The following is a 19,583-nucleotide window of genomic DNA, read 5'->3' on the forward strand; positions in this document are numbered from 1 at the left end:
GCATAGCAGCAGCGTAAAAGAGGGGTCTGGGTAGCCGGTTGATTAACTGTTCAGGAGTCTTATGGCTTTGGGGTAGAAGCTGTTAAGAAGCCTTTTGGACCTAGACTTGGCACTCCAGTACCGCTTGCCATGCGGTAGCAGAGAAAACAGTCTATGACTAGGGTGGCTGGAGTCTTTGACCATTTTTAGGGCCTTGCTATGACACCGCCTGATATAGAGGTCCTGGATGGCAGGAAGCTTGGCCGTACGGGCCGTACGCACTACCCTCTGTAGTGCCTTGAGGTTGGTGGCCGATTAGTTGCCATACCAGTGATGGCTGTACTGTACTAGAAGTCAAACATCTTTATTTGAATAACTCGTAGGCTATACTGTACTAGAAGTCAAACATCTTTATTTGAATAACTCGTAGGCTATACTGTACTAGAAGTCAAACATCTTTATTTGAATAACTCGTAGGCTATACTGTACTAGAAGTCAAACATCTTTATTTGAATAACTCGTAGGCTATACTGTACTAGAAGTCAAACATCTTTATTTGAATAACTCGTAGGCTATACTGTACTAGAAGTCAAACATCTTTATTTGAATAACTCATAGGCTATACTGTACTAGAAGTCAAACATCTTTATTTGAATAACTCGTAGGCTATACTGTACTAGAAGTCAAACATCTTTATTTGAGTAACTCGTAGGCTATACTGTACTAGAAGGCAAACATCTTTATTTGAGTAACTCGTAGGCTATACTGTACTAGAAGGCAAACATCTTTATTTGAATAGATTTAGAAAAGCAGCACATACTGATGTTATTACATTAACACCTTGGCTGTTAATTCTGGACAATTGTGTGCTGCCTTTGTATTATTGATGCCATTATTTGTAGTAGTTTGTCTCAATAAAATGCAAATTTTTTCATAACTATTTGAAGTTTTATTTGTTATAGTGCTGGTATTGTTGGATGAAATGAGGCATTTAGTGTCTGTGTATGTCCACAGACACTAAATACCACAGTATGCTGGGTGCACGACTCCTTATGCATACATGTGACAATCCTCTCTCTCCTTCTCTCTCTCCCTGCCCCTCCCTTCCTCTTCTTTCTTTCTTTCCTTCCCTCCCTCCCTCCCTCCCCTCTCTCCCCCAGCTCCGTCCGTTTGCCCCTCCCTGGAAGCCCCTGTCCACGGGAGGAAGTTTGGCTCCAACTATTTCATCGGTCATGAGGTCCATTTTACCTGTTCCCATGGTTACCACCTGGTGGGCCCCGAGACACGTGTGTGTCAGGAGAACGGGAGTTGGAGCGGTGTCAACACCATCTGTAAAGGTAAAGGTACAGTACTGTTTGTCTGTCTGTCCAAACAGATAATATAGACAAACACACATCACTTTAGGTAATGCTGGGCTGAGGAAATCATGAAGAGATGGACCGGCACACACTGCTCCACCATACCTCTATTTGGCCAGTAACTAAATGTTTCAATGTGTCTGTCCACCTGATACCAGAGCCCATCTCACTCTTTAGATTGCAGTTTCCACCAACACAACCTTTTGTCAGTGTGTTGTTTTGCTGTCTCCTACACACACGTTTCTCTTTAAAAGGACTTTAGTTATAGAGCAGCCAGTCACTGTAAAGGTCTCACACGGTTGTTATTTCAATACTGCTGCTGCCATGGCCTCTGTCCTCACAATGCACAGGAATTTACGGGTATTACAGGGCGACAGAGAGCAGAGATAGGGGGACAGAGTGGGAGAGAGGGAGCTGGGGAGAGAGAGATGGTGAGGGAGAGATGGAGAAAGGGTGTTCGTAAAGTGTAAGGAGGGAAGGTACAGTAACAGGGAAAAATGTTAACTACATGCTGACGTTATATCAGAGTGCTTTAATGTATTGGGGCTGTGTTTTCACAGTATGTGTTTGCACAGTAGAGATCCATCCATTCACCTGTAAATTCTTAGCTTTTACTACAGACATCACTATGACTGTAAACTCCCATCCTGTTCTTCACAATTTGGCCTGTGAAGATTTTAAAACTGTGGTCAGAGCGGCTGCAGCGGCTACACAAACACTCACTGTTGGGTAAATGCAATGTGACAATGCACACTTAACCTGGGTCGTGTTCATTAGGGCATGTTTAGTTTGTTACTCTGTAGAAAGAACACTACTGGACAGAAAGCTGCCATTTGCAACACCAACCCATTGTTATTCTAGAATCTACAGTAGTCTCTTCAGACGGAGGGTCCTGTAGACATGTAAAGATTGATGACGGCGGAAGAGAGAGGGAAGGAGAGGAAGAATGAAGAAGAGGAGAGAGCGGGTGAGAGAAAGAGAGGGAGAGGCAGAGGGAGACAGAGGTTGAGGGAGAGGTAGAGGCAGAGGGGTAGAGAGAGAGAGGGGTAGCGAGTGGGTGAGAGAAAGAGAGAGAGAGGAAGGAGAGAGAGAGGAGGAGTGAAAGAGAGGGTGAGAGCGAGAGAGGGTGAGTGAGAGAGAGAGGGAGAGAGAAAGAAAGAGAGGGTGAGAGAGAAGTATAGGAGGGCAGAGTATCTGGGTCTTTAGGTCTGTGGACTAACTGCATTTTGGCCTAGAGGGAGAGAGAGGGAGGTCTTTAGCTCTGTGGACTAACTGTATTTTGGACTAGAGGGAGAGAGGGAGGTCTTTAGCTCTGTTGACTAACTGTATTTGGGACTAGGGAGGGAGAGAGGGAGGTCTTTAGCTCTGTGGACTAACTGTATTTTGGACTAGGGAGGGAGAGAGGGAGGTCTTTAGCTCTGTGGTCTAACTGTATTTTGGACTAGGGAGGGAGAGAGGGAGGTCTTTAGCTCTGTGGACTAACTGTATTTTGGACTAGGGGGGGAGAGGGAGGTCTTTAGCTCTGTGGACTAACTGTATTTTGGACTAGAGGGAGAGAGGGAGATCTTTAGCTCTGTGGACTAACTGTATTTTGGACTAGGGAGGGAGAGAGGGAGGTCTTTAGCTCTGTGGACTAACTGTATTGTGGACTAGGGAGGGAGAGTGGGAGGTCTTTGCTTCTGAGAGCTTACTGTATTTTGGACTAGGGAGGGAGAGTGGGAGGTATTTGCTTCTGAGGGCTTACTGTATTTTGGACTAGGGAGGGAGAGTGGGAGGTCTTTGCTTCTGAGAGCTTACTGTATTTTGGGCTCCTCCATGGTGCTAATTTGCCTTCCCCAGGGGCCACCAGACCACAGGACAGGTAGTGATGTATAGACCAACTACATAGAGACCTGAGAACACTCTGACTGAACTGACTGAACCACTTTACATAGAGCCCTGAGAACACTCTGACTGAACTGACTGAACCACTTTACATAGAGACCTGAGAACACTCTGACTGAACTGACTGAACCACTTGGGATATGTTTCAAATTACACCCTATTTAGTGCACTACTTTTGACCAGAGCCCTATACCCTGGTCAAAAGGAGTGCACAGTGAAAAGGATGCCATTTGTTACACAGCCTTGGAATGTCTGGGCTTCTGCCTGTAGCGATGGCCGGACAGAGATGTGAGCCATCAATAGCATGCTTAACATAGCTGCATGCTATCAGACCATGGGCCGTGGTGCTGTAATGACAGCATGCATGGCCTTAGCCTCTGCTTCCTGGAACCCCAAAACAAAGAGACTGTAGGGAGAAACAGAAACACAAGAAGGGGTTATTTTACAGTAGCCCTGCTGCCAGTCCTGGGGTGTGTCCCAAATTACATCATAGTCACAATGTAGTGCACAAATTATGGGCCCTAGTTTAAAGTATTGCACTAGGGAATATGGTGCTATTTAGGATGTAGTGGTTATTATGTTGGAATAGCAGCAGCATGTAGAGGGGAAGGAGAATGTGCCCTGCTCTGAAATGTGGTCTAGTACTGTACAGGTGTTTTCTGAGTCCACTGAGACATTTAATGGTTTCATTCAGGGAGGGATCTGAGCTCCAGACTGAAGAATGGAACTTTTCTTCTGCTCCACTTGTCTGTTTGTGGGAGGACTAGTAACCCCTCTTAGCTGGCCAGCCGGCCGCCTTCTCCCTCTTAGCTGGCCAGCCGGCCCCCTCCTCCCTCTTAGCTGGCCAGTCGGCCGCCTTCTCCCTCGTAGCTGGCCAGTCGACCACCTTCTCCCTCTTAGCTGTCCGGTCGGCCGCCTTCTCCCTTTTAGATGGCCGGTCGGCCGCCTTCTCCCTTTTAGTTGGCCGGTCGGCCGCCTTCTCCCTTTTAGATGTCCGGTCGGCCGCCTTCTCCCTTTTAGATGTCCGGTCGGCAGCCTTCTCCCTTTTAGATGTCCGGTCGGCCGCCTTCTCCCTTTTAGTTGGCCGGTCGGCCGCCTTCTCCCTTTTAGATGTCCGGTCGGCCGCCTTCTCCCTTTTAGATGTCCGGTCGGCAGCCTTCTCCCTTTTAGATGTCCGGTCGGCCGCCTTCTCCCTTTTAGATGTCCGGTCGGCCGCCTTCTCCCTTTTAGATGTCCGGTCGGCCGCCTTCTCCCTTTTAGATGTCCGGTCGGCCGCCTTCTCCCTTTTAGATGTCCGGTCGGCCGCCTTCTCCCTTTTAGTTGGCCGGTCGGCCGCCTTCTCCCTTTTAGATGTCCGGTCGGCCGCCTTCTCCCTTTTAGATGTCCGGTCGGCAGCCTTCTCCCTTTTAGATGTCCGGTCGGCCGCCTTCTCCCTTTTAGATGTCCGGTCGGCCGCCTTCTCCCTTTTAGATGTCCGGTCGGCCGACTTCTCCCTTTTAGATGTCCGGTCGGCCGCCTTCTCCCTTTTAGATGTCCGGTCGGCCGCCTTCTCTCTTTTAGATGTCCGGTCGGCCGCCTTCTCCCTTTTAGATGTCCGGTCGGCCGCCTTCTCCCTTTTAGATGTCCGGTCGGCTGCCTTCTCCCTTTTAGATGTCCGGTCGGCTGCCTTCTCCCTTTTAGATGTCAGGTCGGTCTCCTTCTCCCTTTTAGCTGGCCGGTCGGCTGCCTTCTCCCTTTTAGCTGGCCGGTCGGCTGCCTTCTACATTTTAGATATCAGGTCGGCCGCCTTCTCTCTTTTAGATGTCAGGTCGGCCGCCTTCTCCCTTTTAGATGTCCGGTCGGCCGCCTTCTCCCTTTTAGATGTCCGGTCGGCCGCCTTCTCCCTTTTAGATGTCCGGTCGGCCGCCTTCTCCCTTTTAGATGTCCGGTCGGCTGCCTTCTCCCTTTTAGATGTCCGGTCGGCTGCCTTCTCCCTTTTAGATGTCAGGTCGGTCTCCTTCTCCCTTTTAGCTGGCCGGTCGGCTGCCTTCTCCCTTTTAGCTGGCCGGTCGGCTGCCTTCTACATTTTAGATATCAGGTCGGCCGCCTTCTCTCTTTTAGATGTCAGGTCGGCCGCCTTCTCCCTTTTAGATGTCCGGTCGGCCGCCTTCTCCCTTTTAGATGTCCGGTCGGCCGCCTTCTCCCTTTTAGATGTCCGGTCGGCCGCCTTCTCCCTTTTAGATGTCCGGTCGGCCGCCTTCTCCCTTTTAGATGGCCGGTCTGCCGCCTTCTCCCTTTTAGATGGCCGGTCTGCCGCCTTCTCCCTTTTAGATGTCCGGTCGGCCGCCTTCTCCCTTTTAGATGTCCGGTCGGCCGCCTTCTCCCTTTTAGCTGGCCCTTCGGCCGCCTTCTCCCTTTTAGCTGGCCGGTCGGCCGCCTTCTCCCTTTTAGCTGGCCGGTCGGCTGCCTTCTCCCTTTTAGATGTCCGGTCGGCTGCCTTCTCCCTTTTAGATGTCCGGTCGGCTGCCTTCTCCCTTTTAGCTGGCCGGTCGGCTGCCTTCTCCCTTTTAGCTGGCCGGTCGGCTGCCTTCTCCCTTTTAGCTGGCCGCTCCAGGTCAGACAAGGTCACCCTGTGTGTTTGAGTTATTCTTCCTCCAGCAGTAGAATAATTTGGCAGACCTCAGTAGTCCTGCTCCAGGTATTCCACCAATCCAGAGAGAGGTGGCGCTGGATACAGGGTGGGGGGTAGAGTAGGGTGTGTGTGTGTTATTCTTAATCCCCTGATAGAGCCACTACTCTCAAGAGAAAGACAGCTTTCTTCTAACTTTGTCCACTTTGCACTTGAAGAGACATTCTTGTTGTAATGGATTAAGTTTCCAAACTAGAGGAGTAACCTTTTCTTCATGTTTATAAAACAGTACACATCTCTTCTAGATAGTTTTTCACTTGTTATAAGCAATGACATGAACCGAGTCAGTGGAAGGCATGTGTCTCTTAAAATTATAGTGTTAAAACCATTAAAACCATAATGTTAAAAAAGCCACTCCAACCATCTCTGGAGAACTTTATTCACCATGCTCACATAATCACCATCCATCCCTGCAAGTCAATTTAGCTCAAACTATACCACTTCTTTATACAGTATAAATCAGGAGGGAAGCATTTCATCTCTTATTGAAAGCACTTTAAACCGAGAGGCTGGAGACTTGAAGGGAAGTATTGACCGGGAAAGGAATGAATTGTCCTCCGTCCGTAAATGATGGTGCCAGGTTATTCTGGTCTGATTCTGCTGTATAATGTATCACCCCTCCCCTGGACAGAGAGCAGATATACAGTTGAAGTCGTACGTTTACATACACCTTAGCCAAATACATTTAAACTCCGTTTTTCACAATTCCTGAAATTTAGTCCTAGTCAAAATTCCCTGTTTCAGGTCAGTTAGGGTCATTAAAGAATGTGAAATGTCAGAATAATAGTAGAGAGAATGATTTATTTCAGCTTTTATTTCTTTCATCACATTCCCAGTGGGTCAGCAGTTTACATACACTCAATTAGTATTTGGTAGCATTGCCTTTAAATTGTTTAACTTGGGTCAAACATTTCAGGTAGCCTTCCACAAGCTTCTCACAATAAGTTGAGTGAATTTTGGCCCATTCCTCCTGACAGAGCTGGTGTAACTGAGTCAGGTTTGTATGCCTCCTTGCTTGCAAGGTCAGGGCTTTGTGATGGCCACTCCAATATCTTGACTTTGTTGTCCTTCCATTTTGCCACAACTTTGGAAGTACGCTTGGGGTCATTGTTCATTTGGAAGACTAATTTGGGACCAAGCTTTAACTTCTTGAGTGAAGTCTTGAGATGTTGCTTCAATATATCCACATCATTTTCCTCCTCATCATGCCATCTATTTTGTGAAGTGCACCAGTACATCCAGCAGCAAAGCGCCCCCACAACATGATGCTGCCACCCCCATGCTTAACGGTTGGGATGGTGTTCTTCGGCTTGCAAGCCTCCCCCTTTTTCCTCCAAACATAACTATGGTCATTATGGCCAAACAGCTATTTTTGTTTCATCAGACCAGAGGACATTTCTCCAAAAAGTATGATCTTTGTCCCCATGTGCAGTTGCAAACTGTAGTCTGTCTTTAATATGGCGGTTTTGGAGCAGTGGCTTCTTCCTTGCTGAGCGGCCTTTCAGGTTATGTTGATATAGGACTCGTTTTACTGTGGATATAGATACTTTTGTACCTGTTTTCTCCAGCATCTTCACAAGGTCCTTTGCTGTTGTTCTGGGATTGATTTGCACTTTTCGCACCAAAGTACGTTAATCTCTAGGAGACAGAATGCGTCTCCTTCCGGAGCTCTATGATGGCTGCGTGGTCCCATGGTGTTTATAGTTGGAGTACTAATGTTTCTACAGATGAACGTGGTACCTTCAGGCATTTGGAAATTGCTTCTGAGGATGAACCAGACTTGTGGATGTCTACAATTTTCCTTCTGAGGTCTTGGCTGATTTATTTTGATCTTTCCATGATTTCAAGCAAAGAGGCACTGAGTTTGAATGTAGGCCTTGAAGTACATCCACAGGTACACCTCCAATTGATTCAAATTATGTCAATTAGCCTATAAGAAGCTTCTAAAGCCATGACATAATTTTATGGAATTTCCAAGCTGTTTAAAGGCACAGTCAAGTTAGTGTATGTAAACTTCTGACCCACTGGAGTTGTGATACAGTGGAATAATGTCTGTAAATAATAGTTGGAAAAATTACTTGTGTCATGCATAAAGTAGATGTCCTAACCGACTTGCCAAAACTATAGTTTGTTAACAAGAAATTTGTGGAACTAGTTTTAATGACTCCAACCTAAGTGTATGTAAGCTTCCAACTTCAACTGTACAGCTCATAGATGGGTCTAAGACAAGCAGAGAACTGACACTGGGACAAAGTATGTATTTTCAGCAGTTTCAACCACAGAGTTAAATAGAACACTAGAATGGTTATTGGGTTTCCACATGCCAGGAAATGCTACTGCATCTTGTTCAGGGACATCTTTCATTCTTTCAGCTCTCCCTTTTGTCCATAGATGTGAGTGTGTGCTCCAGTAACCCATGCCAGAACGGAGGGACCTGTGTAGAGGGAGTAAACCAGTACAGGTGCACCTGTTCACAGAGCTGGAATGGATCCAACTGTCAGCACCAGACACAGACAGGTCAGCAGTACCATACACCTGATACCCTACCAGAACACATAGGAACTAGCGACAACTGCATGACATTGCTATTCGTTACTATCTCACTTATTATTTGTATTAGTGGATATCTGTTGGTAGTCTGTTTTGTGTTAGTCTGTGTTGCGTTGTTAGTCTGTGTTGCGTTGGTAGTCTGTGTTGCGTTGGTAGTCTGTGTTTACGCAAGATGGCGCCAATAGACATGGCAGCTTCGCTTCTAGTCCTTAGAAAACTGCAGTATTTAATTTTTAATGTATTATTTCTTACATTGTTAGATCAGAAAACCTTAAGTGCTATTACATACAGCTGGGAAGAACTATTGGATATCAGAGAGATGTCAACTTACCAGCACAACGACCAGGAATACGACTTTCCCAAAGCAGATCCTTTGTCTGCACCTCCCAGGGCATTTTAATTTATTCCAGACGCCAACCCAAAACAACGGAGTCGGAGGAGAGGTTGCCGGAACGGTCTTCTAGTGAGGCTTCGGATGCGCGCACACCACCTACCTCTTCCGAATATATTACTCGCTAATGTCCAGTCCCTAGTTAACAAAGTCAACAAAATCAGGGCTAGAGTTGCTTTCCAAAGAGGTATCCGGGATTGTAACATACTCTGTTTCACCGAGACATGGCTAGCTGGGGACATGCTGTCAGAGTCCGTACAGCCAACAGAATTTTCAGTGCATCGCACCAACAGGAACAAACATCTCTCCAGTAAGAAAAGGGCGGGATTGTATGTTTCATGATTAACGACTCATGGTGTAATTGTAACAACATACAAAAACTCAAGTCCTTTTGTTCACCTTGACCTAGAATTCCTCACAATCAAATGCCGACCGTATTATCTCCCAAGAGAACTCTCCTCTGTTACTGTCACAGCCGTGTATATCCCCCCGCAAGCGGATACCTAGACAGCCATCAAGGAACTTCACTGGACTTTATCCAAACCATATATCCTGAGGCTGTATTTATTGTAGCTGGGGATTTTAACAATGCTAATTTGAGAACAAGGCTACCTAAATTCTATCAACATATCGATTGCAGTACATGAGCGAGTAACACGGTCAACCATTGCTACTCTAACTTACGCGTTGCATACAATGCCCTCCCCCACCCTCCCTTTGGCAAATCTGACTATGACTCCATCTTGTTGCTCCCCTCCTATAGGCAGAAAGTAGGAAGCGCCCGTGCTTAGGTTATCCAACGCTGGTCTGACCAATCGGATTCCACACTTCAAGATTGCTTCGATCACGTGGACTGGGATATGTTCCGGGTAGCCTCAGAGAATAACATTGACGTTTATGCTGACTCTGTAAGCGAGTTTATAAGGAAGTGTATAGGAAATGTTGTACCCACTGTGACTGTTAAAACTTTCCCTAAACAGAAACCATGGATTGATGGCAGCATTTGTGCAAAACTGAAAACACGTACCACCGCATTTAATCATGGCAAGGTGACTGTAAATATGGCTGAATACAAAACAGTGTAGTTATTCCCTCCGTAAGCAATCAAACAAGCAAAGTGTCAGTATAGAGACAAAGTGGAGTTGCAATGTAACAACTCAAACACAAGACGTCTGTGGCAGGGTCTACAGACAATCACGGATTACAAAAAGAAAACCAGCCTCGTCGCGGACATCGACGTCTTGCTTCCAGACAAATTAAACAACTTCTTTGATGACAATACAGTGCCACCGATGTGGCCCGCTTAACAAAGTCTGTGGGCTCGCCTTCTTCGTGGCCGACGTGAGTAAAGCATTTAAACGTGTTCACCCTCGTAAGGCTACCGGCATAGACGGCATCCCTAGCTGCGTCCACAGAGCTTATTCAATCAATTCCAATCCCAGTCTGCTCTCCCCACATGCTTCAAGATTGCCACCATTGTTCCTGTTCCCAAGAAAGCTAAGGTCACTGAACTAAATGACTATCGCCCTGAGCACTCACTTCTGTCATCATGAAGTGCTTTGAGAGACTAGTCAAGGATCATATCACCTCCACCCTACCTGTCACCCTAGACCACTCCAATTTGCTTACCGCCCCAAAAGGACCACAGACGATGCAATCGCCATCACACTGCACACTACCCTATCCCATCTGAACAAGAGGAATACCTATGTAAGGATGCTGTTCATTGACTAGAGCTCAGCATTCAACACCATAGTACCCTCCAAACTCATCATTAAGCTCGAGACCCTGGGTCTTGACCCCGCCCTGTGCAACTGGGTCCTGGACTTCCTGACGGGCCGCCCCCAGGGGTGAAGGTAGGAAACAACATCTCCATTCCGCTGACCCTCAACACAGGGGCCCCACAAGGGTGCGTTCTCAGCCCCCTCCTGTACTCCCAGTCTGGTTTAGCCACTTTAATAAATGGAACACTAGTCAATTTAATAACGTCACTTTAAGAATGTTTACATATCTCGCATTACTCATTTTATATTGATATCACTGGCCTCTTTAATAAATGGAACACTAGTCAATTTAATAACGCCACTTTAAGAATGTTTACATATCTCGCATTACTCATCTTATATGTATATACTGTATACTGTATCCTTCACTATCTATTACATCTAGCCACTCTGCCACTGTCACTGTAATTTCCCTACACTCACAATAACATCTGCTAACCATGTGACCAATAACATCTGCTAACAATGTGTATGTGACCAATAGCATCTGCTAACCATGTGTATGTGACCAATAACATCTGCTAACCATGTGTATGTGACCAATAACATCTGCTAACCATGTGTATGTGACCAATAACATCTGCTAACCATGTGTATGTGACCAATAACATCTGCTAACCATGTGTATGTGACCAATAACATCTGTTAACCATGTGTATGTGACCAATAACATCTGCTAACCATGTGTATGTGACCAATAACATCTGCTAACCATGTGTATGGGACCAATAACATCTGCTAACCATGTGTATGGGACCAATAACATCTGCTAACCATGTGTATGGGACCTATAACATCTGCTAACCATGTGTATGGGACCAATAACATCTGCTAACCATGTGTATGGGACCAATAACATCTGCTAACCATGTGTATGGGACCAATAACATCTGCTAACCATGTGTATGGGACCAATAACATCTGCTAACCATGTGTATGTGACCAATAACATCTGCTAAATATGTGTATGTGACCAATAATATTTGATTTGATGTTGTGTTGATAGTCTGTGTTGTGTTGTTAGTCTGTGTTGTCTATTTTGTGTTAGTCTGTGTTGCGTGTTAGTCTGTGTTATGTTGATGGTCTGTGTTTTGTTGTTGTGTTGTGTTGTTGGTCTGTGTTGTGCTGTTGGCCTGTGTGTTGTTGTTGGTCTGTGTTGTGTTGTTGGTCTGTGTTGTGCTGTTGGGTCTGTGTTGTGTTGTTGGTCTGTGTTGTGCTGTTGGTCTGTGTTGTGTTTATACGTCTATGTCCTCGTCTGTGTTGTTTGTCCATGTATTGTCATGTACAGTACGTCTGCATGGTGGTGTTGTTTGTGCTTTATGTGCGTGTTTATGCTGTCCAGTGGTGCAAGGGCCCTCGAGGCCCTCCCTGGGCCACCGGGTGAAGTTTAAGCTCTTCCCTCTCCCTCTCTCGTGTTCAGCTCCACCCGAGTGGAGCGTCATGAATGACCCGGCGTTCAGCAGACGTCCCCGCTGTGCCAAAGTGGACCGCGCCCAACACTGCAGCTGTGATGCTGGCTTTCACATGAGTGGGACATCTGACAACAGCATCTGCCAGGGTGAGATATGAGATGCTTTAGTGTTGGATGAAGTGAGTTCCCACCTTACCCAGGATACTTGGTTGAGCCTGGTTGGTTATAGTGTGTGTAGCGTTCAGTCTGGTTTAGCCAAGCTAAGCGTTCAGCCTGGTTTAACTACGCTAAGCTTTCAATCTGGTTTATCCAAGCTAAGCGCTCAGTCTGGTTTAACTATGCTAAGCGTTCAGTCTGGTTTAGCCAAGCTAAGCGTTCAGTCTGGTTTAACCAAGCTAAGCGTTCAGTCTGGTTTAACCAAGCTAGGTGTTCAGTCTGGTTTAACCAAGCTAAGTGTTCAGTCTGGTTTAACCACGCTAAGCCAAGGTGGAAAGGGCCTGTGGGGCTCCGATTACAAAACTGACTGTATAAAATGAATAATTAAAATACTGATCTATATTGTATGCTCAAAAAAATTGGGAAATTATATTATTTTACACTTATACAATTGCTCAGATAAATATATTTTATTTAACAATACTTTTTTTCTCCTTAAAAAAGCAGGGGTCAAAATGATTTGACACCCCTCTTTTCAATACCTTTCAAAAAGCTGGAGATTTTTCAGCAAGACAATAACCCCAAGCACACATCAAAATCGACAAAGAAATTGTTAATTGGCCACGGAATCTAAATTTTGCAGTGGCCATGTCAGTCTCCGGAATTGAGACCTATTGAAAACATGTGGTTTGAATTGAAGAGGGCAGGCGAAGGATATCAAGGATCTGGAAGGATTCTGTATGAAGGAATGGGCTAAGATCCCTCCCAATGTGTTCTCCAACTTACAAAATATATTAGAAAAAGGTGAGGTATTGAAAGGTAAAAAATAGATAAAAAGGGAAATAAATGTATACTTTTCTTCCCGGAGCAATTGTATTAGTATAAAATAATAGAATGTAAAAAAAAAAATTGAGCATACAATATAGCCCAGTATTTGAATTATTTATTTTATAGTCATGTTTGCTCATCTTTATCAAGGGTGTCAATCATTTCGTGCTCCACTTTGGTGTCCACTTGCCAAAATGTGTCCATATCGATTAGCTGTGTATCTAGGGTCTTTGATAGAACTTGCCAAAATCTAACCATCCTACATAATGATGCAAAGCGTCTGTTTCATATGAGTGGTACCTCAGAAAACTCTGCCAGGGTAAGACTGGCCTTATACAGAAACAACCCATAGCACCTACCCACTAAACACTAGTTGGGATTGGATAGATTAGATGACTCTCAATTAGGCATTCAACAACTCTTACCATCCCTTCTTACCCCCCTCCCGGACAGCCAGACAGCACAGATGCCCTTTACCCCAAATCCTTCTAGCTACTGTATCTCTCTATAGTGCTCTAACATTTTAATTATATGACTCTCTTTTCTCTCTCTTTCTCCTCCTTTCCACCCTGTTGTTTTTACCCCCACATGTCTGATCATGTGACTGATGTGCATGTCCCCCCCCTCTCTCTCTCCTCCCAGATGTAAATGAGTGTGAGGTGTACCGGCTGGACCAGGGGGGCAAGCTGTGTGTGTACGAGTGTGTCAACATACCAGGCTCCTACCACTGCTCCTGCCCCAGCCACTATAAGCTGCTGCCTGATGGTAGGAGCTGTGAGGGTGAGTGACAGGAGGGTAGGAGGAGATGGAGGGTAGGAGGGAGTGTAGGAGGGAGGGTAGGAGGGATTGGGGTAGGGTAGGAGGGATGGTAGGAGGAAGGGTCGGAGGGATGGTAGAAGGGATGGATGGAGGGTAGGTGGGAGGGATGGAGGGTAGGAGAGATGGAGGATAAGAGTGATGTAGGGAGGAATGGAGGGATGGATGGAGGGGGGGGGGGGGTAGGAGGGATGGAAAGAAGGATGGAGGAAGGGAGAGATGGATGTTGGGAGGGTAGGAGCGATGGATGGAGGGTAGGAGAGATGGATGGATGGTAGGAGGGATGAAGGGAGGGTAGGAGAGAGGGGTGGAGGGCGATAGAGATTTTAATTTTTAATTTTTTAATTTTACCTTTATTTTACTAGGCAAGTCAGTTAAGAACAAATTCTTATTTTCAATGACGGCCTAGGAACAGTGGGTTAACTGCCCTGTTCAGGGGCAGAACGACAGATTTGTACCTTGTCAGCTCGGGGATTCGAACTTGCAACCTTTCGGTTACTAGTCCAACGCTCTAACCACTAGGCTACCCTGCCGCCCCGATGGAGGGTAGAAGGGGATAGAGGGCGGTAGGGAGGGTAGGGGTGATGGAGGGTAGGAGGGATGAAGGGAGGGTAGGAGGGAGGGGTGGAGGGCGATTGGAGAGATGGAGGGTAGAAGGGGATAGAGGGCGGTAGGGAGGGTAGGGGTGATGGAGGGTAGGAGGGCATGGAGGGGGGATGGAGGGTAGAAGGGGATGGAGGGATAGAGGGCAGTAGGGAGGGTAGGGGTGATGGAAGGAGGGTAGGAAGGGATAGAGGACAATGGCCCATTCATTTCCATGGTCTTGATCTTGGAGCTATGCAAGGGACTTTAGAGCTGGGCTTAGAACTACAACGCTACAGGCAGGGAGCGCCACACTGGGGTTGGCTGAAAACATTTCTAGCTGTCAAATCTGTGTGTCTGGAGGACGGAGGAAGCAAGGATTTGACAGCTAGTAATGCTTTCAGACACAGCCTGGGTCCTGGCTAAGGTGCTGTATAATGGGTCTGATAGGGTTGTGGGGCTTACCCTTCTGGAGCTACAGGGATAGCAGTGATTTATATGACTAAACCCATCAGAACACCAATGGAGCTTCCAGAACATAAATAAAGGTGCAATGAGAGAATGGAGAATGGAGATGAGGGAATGGAGAATGGAGATGAGGGAATGGAGAATGGAGATGAGGGAATGGAGAATGGAGATGAGGGAAGGGAGAATGGAGATGAGGGAATGGAGAATGGAGATGAGGGAAGGGAGAATGGAGATGAGGGAATGGAGAATGGAGATGAGGGAAGGGAGAATGGAGATGAGGGAATGGAGAATGGAGATGAGGGAAGGGAGAATGGAGATGAGGGAAGGGAGAATGGAGATGAGGGAAGGGAGAATGGAGATGAGGGAAGGGAGAATGGAGATGAGGGAATGGAGAATGGAGATGAGGGAAGGGAGAATGGAGATGAGGGAATGGAGAATGGAGATGAGGGAATGGAGAATGGAGATGAGAGAAGGGAGAATGGAGATGAGGGAATGGAGAATGGAGATGAGGGAATGGAGAATGGAGATGAGGGAATGGAGAATGGAGATGAGGGAATGGAGAATGGAGATGAGGGAATGGAGAATGGAGATGAGGGAATGGAGGGATGAAGGGATAAACAAACATCATGGTTGGTTTAGCTATGGAGTTCTTTGGAAAGGAAGGCCGATCATGGTAGAGGAAGATATTTCTGTAGAGGTGTCCGTCCTCCAGCCTCTGCCCTGACCGTAGACCTCAATCCAGTTTCTTCTGCCTGCCCCCCCCCCCCCCCCCGTCGTCGTCGTCGTCGTCGTTTCTTACCCTGCTCTACTTCTGGCCAGTGGAACAAATTAGAGAAGGGGAGAGGGAGGGAATGAAGGGTGGAGAGAATAGAGGGATAAACAAACATCATGGTTCAGCTTAGCGATGGGTGAAGGTGTTTGGAAAGAAGGGGAGAAAAAGAAGGAGAGCAAGAGCGAAAGACGAGGCAGATGGCTGTATGTATTTATATGGAGGTGTCCCATGTCCCTCTCTCTGGCCTGGCCATAGGCTTTACTCCCCAGGCCTGTTTCATCTGCCCTGTAAGCTTAAGAATCGTTATTTTCTCTGCTGGCCAGTGGAACAGATGACCTCACCACTTCGCAGCAGAACAGAAGGAATGTCTTGGTCCAGGATGCGAGACAAGCCGTTTGAGAGACTAAACTGAACTACTAATGTTTCACTCTTTATTTTTCTGTTTCATTTATTCTCTCTCTCTCTCTCTTCTCTCCCCTACCTCCCATCCACCCTCTCTGTCTCTCCCTCCCCCTCATGTTGCCCTCCAGATGTGGATGAGTGTCTGACCCAGCAGCACAACTGCAGTAGAGGAACAACATGTATCAACACTGGAGGAGGGTTCCAGTGTGTGAGCCCAGAGTGTCCCCGATCACACGGCAACATCAGCTACGTCAAGACGTCTCCCTTGTAAGTAGTTCAGATAGACACCGCCTGGTGCGTGTGTGTGTGTGTGCGCGTATGTATGTGTGTGTGTGTGTGTGTATCTTCAGATATATAAAACAAAACAAGCCTCTCCTACAGAGTTATTGCTATACGTCTTAGGAAAACAAACATACCAACTCTTGGAGTCATTGACGGGCAAGTCCCTTAAAATGATACAAGAACTCATAGAAATGCTCATAAAACCAGCAGGACAAACAAAGTATGCAAGTAAAAAACTCTCTCAAACAATATTGTTTCTTCATCAGGATGAATCATGACTGAAACATCTCATCTTTCATTTCAAACATTTTGACCAGGGACGCTGGAGACTTGACTCAGTACTAAGGGGGAAAGGAATGAATTGTCCTCTGTCTGGAAACGATGGTACCAGATTGTGTGTGTGATCATGTGATTGATCTGTCTGCTGTACGCATTTGTCTGTTCATGTCACTAGAGTCCAAAATAAGTGAAAATGACATCTTCATGTTTCCACCTTATTTGAAGCAGTCTCAAACTCTCCAGAATAAATGTAGAATCTCTAGCGTTGTCTTCTAGCATCCCACTAGCAGCTGTTCTAGTTCAGGGTTCTGTGTCTTGGCCTCCTGGCTATATGACCACAACCACCATCCTTTCCAAGATGCCTTGGCCTCAGTCTTAGATAGTGTTTGCCAACTCCTCACAAATTGCCTCATTTAAAGGCAATAAAGGTATGAAATGTAGCTCTGTCCACTCCTACTGAACCATCACTGTGCTGAAAGACTGCAGGACTGCCAGTGGAGGAGAGAGAGAAAGAGAGGGAGAGAGCAAGCGGGAGAGGCAGGGTGAATAAGTACACAGAGACAGAGAAATACTGTTGTCAAGGTTTCTCCATTTCACTCTAATTCACAAGCCTACAGTCTTCAAACAAAAGGTGCTATCTAGAACATAAAAGGGTTCTTTGGCTGTCCCCATAGGATCATCCTTTGAAGAACACTTTTGGGTTCCATGTAGGGTTCTATATATCTGGAACCCAAAAGTGTTCTACCTGGAACCAAAAGGGTTCTCCTATGGGGAACAGCTGAAGAACCCTTTTGGAAGTCTTTGATCTAAGAGTGTAGGGAGGGAGGGAAAATTAAATCCTTGTTTATTTTCCCAAGGAGACTGACTTGTGTAACAATACTTTAATCACAATGTTATAATGTGTATGGATCTTTCCACAGTAAGCGTCAAGAGGTTAAACTTGGTCTCAACATCTCCTCTCTTCTCCCTCACAGTCAGTGTGAGAGGAACCCCTGCCCTGTGGAGAGTCGTTCCTGTCACCTGGCTCCTAAGACGGTCTCCTTCCACTACCTCTCCCTCCCCTCCAACCTCCAGACCCCGGCAACCCTGTTCCGCATGGCAACCGCAGCCGCCCCCGGCCGCCCCGGCCCCGATAGCCTGAGATTCGGCATTGTCGGGGGCAACAGCCGCGGGATGTTTGTGATGCAAAGGTCGGACCGCCAGACGGGTGAACTGATCCTAGTTCAGAGGTTAAGAGGACCACAGGATATCAGTGTTGATGTGGACATGTCAGAGTATAGTGATCGCACCTTCCAGGCTAAGCATGTGGCGAAGGTGCATATTCTGGTATCAGCGTATAACTTCTGAGGAGGATGGACGGACAGAGGAACGAGTGAAAGGGACAGAGGGAGGAAGGGAGAAGAGGAACGAAGAAGGAGGAGAGGGAGAAGAATGGAGAAAAGGAGGAGGAGAGGGAGGAGGATGGAGAGAGGGAGGAGGACGGAGAGAGGGAGAAGGGTGGAGAAAAGGAGGAGGGAGGGAGGAGGACGGAGAGAGGGAGGAGGACAGAGAGAGGGAGGAGGGTGGAGAGAGGGAGAAGGACGGAGAGAGGGAGGAGGGCGGAGAGAGAAGGAGAGAGGGAGAAGGACGGAGAGAGGGAGGAGGAGAGGGAGGAGGACGGAGAGAGGGAGAAGAATGGATAAAATGAGGAGGACGGAGAGAGGGAGGAGGAGAGGGAGGAGGACGGAGAGAGGGAGAAGAATGGAGAAAAGGAGGAGGAGGGAGGGAGGAGGACGGAGAGAGGGAGGAGGAGAGGGAGGAGGACGGAGAGGGAGAAGAATGGAGAAAAGGAGGAGGAGGGAGGGAGGAGGACGGAGAGAGGGAGGAGGGCGGAGAAAAGGAGGAGGAGGGAGGGAGGAGGACGGAGAGAGGGAGAAGAATGGAGAAAAGGAGGAGGAGGGAGGGAGGAGGACGGAGAGAGGGAGGAGGGTGGAGAGAGGGAGAAGGACGAGAGAGAAGGAGAGAGGGAGGAGGAGAGGGAGGAGGACGGAGAGAGGGAGAAGAATGGAGAAAAGGAGGAGGAGGGAGGGAGGAGGACGGAGAGAGGGAGGAGGACGGAGAGAGGGAGAAGAATGGAGAAAAGGAGGAGGAGGGAGGGAGGAGGACGGAGAGAGGGAGGAGGACGGAGAGAGGGAGGAGGGACGGAGAGAGGGAGGAGGGAGGGAGGAGAGAGGGAGGAGGGAGGGAGGAGAGAGGGAGGAGGGAGGGAGGAGGACGGAGAGAGGGAGGAGGACGGAGAGAGGGAGGAGGACGGAGAGAGGGAGAAGGACGGAGAGAGGGAGGAGGGCGGAGAGAGGGAGGAGGGCGGAGAGAGAAGGAGAGAGGGAGAAGGACGGAGAGAGAGGGAGGAGGACGGAGAGAGGGAGGAGGACGGAGAGAGGGAGAAGGACGGAGAGAGGGAGGAGGGCAGAGGGAGAAGGACGGAGAGAGGGAGGAGGGCGGAGAGAGAAGGAGAGAGGGAGAAGGACGGAGAGAGGGAGGATGACGGAGAGAGGGAGGAGGACGGAGAGAGGGAGAAGAATGGAGAAAAGGAGGAGGAGGGAGGGAGGAGGACGGAGAGAGGGAGGAGGGTGGAGAGAGGGAGGAGGGTGGAGAGAGGGAGAAGGACGGAGAGAGGAGGAGGAGAGGGAGGAGGACGGAGAGAGGGAGAAGAATGGAGAAAAGGAGGAGGACGGAGAGAGGGAGGAGAAGAGGGAGGAGGACGGAGAGAGGGAGAAGAATGGAGAAAAGGAGGAGGAGGGAGGGAGGAGGACGGAGAGAGGGAGGAGGGAGGGAGGAGGACGGAGAGAGGGAGGAGGACGGAGAGAGGGAGGAGGGTGGAGAGAGGGAGAAGGACGGAGAGAGGGAGGAGGGTGGAGAGAGGGAGAAGGACGGAGAGAGGGAGGAGGGCAGAGAGAGAAGGAGAGAGGGAGAAGGACGGAGAGAGGGAGGAGG

The 19,583-nt window shown here is 47.9% G+C and overlaps 1 protein-coding gene across 1 annotated transcript in view; it reads left to right on the top strand.

The window, feature by feature from the left end:
* The window catches only part of LOC109899175 (fibulin-7-like), a 35,571-nt gene extending 17,515 nt beyond the window's left edge, over positions 1–18,056 (top strand). Inside the window, exons 3-8 of the mRNA XM_020494232.2 lie at positions 1,140–1,316; positions 8,281–8,406; positions 12,035–12,172; positions 13,652–13,789; positions 16,178–16,316; positions 17,585–18,056. Of these exons, the coding sequence (XP_020349821.1) occupies positions 1,140–1,316; positions 8,281–8,406; positions 12,035–12,172; positions 13,652–13,789; positions 16,178–16,316; positions 17,585–17,957 (1,091 nt within the window). The 3' untranslated portion in view covers positions 17,958–18,056. The remainder of the gene's footprint in view (positions 1–1,139; positions 1,317–8,280; positions 8,407–12,034; positions 12,173–13,651; positions 13,790–16,177; positions 16,317–17,584) is intronic.
* Positions 18,057–19,583: the final 1,527 nt, after the last annotated feature.

This window comes from Oncorhynchus kisutch, linkage group LG11 (assembly GCF_002021735.2).
Source record: "Oncorhynchus kisutch isolate 150728-3 linkage group LG11, Okis_V2, whole genome shotgun sequence".
Lineage (NCBI taxonomy): Eukaryota > Metazoa > Chordata > Actinopteri > Salmoniformes > Salmonidae > Oncorhynchus > Oncorhynchus kisutch.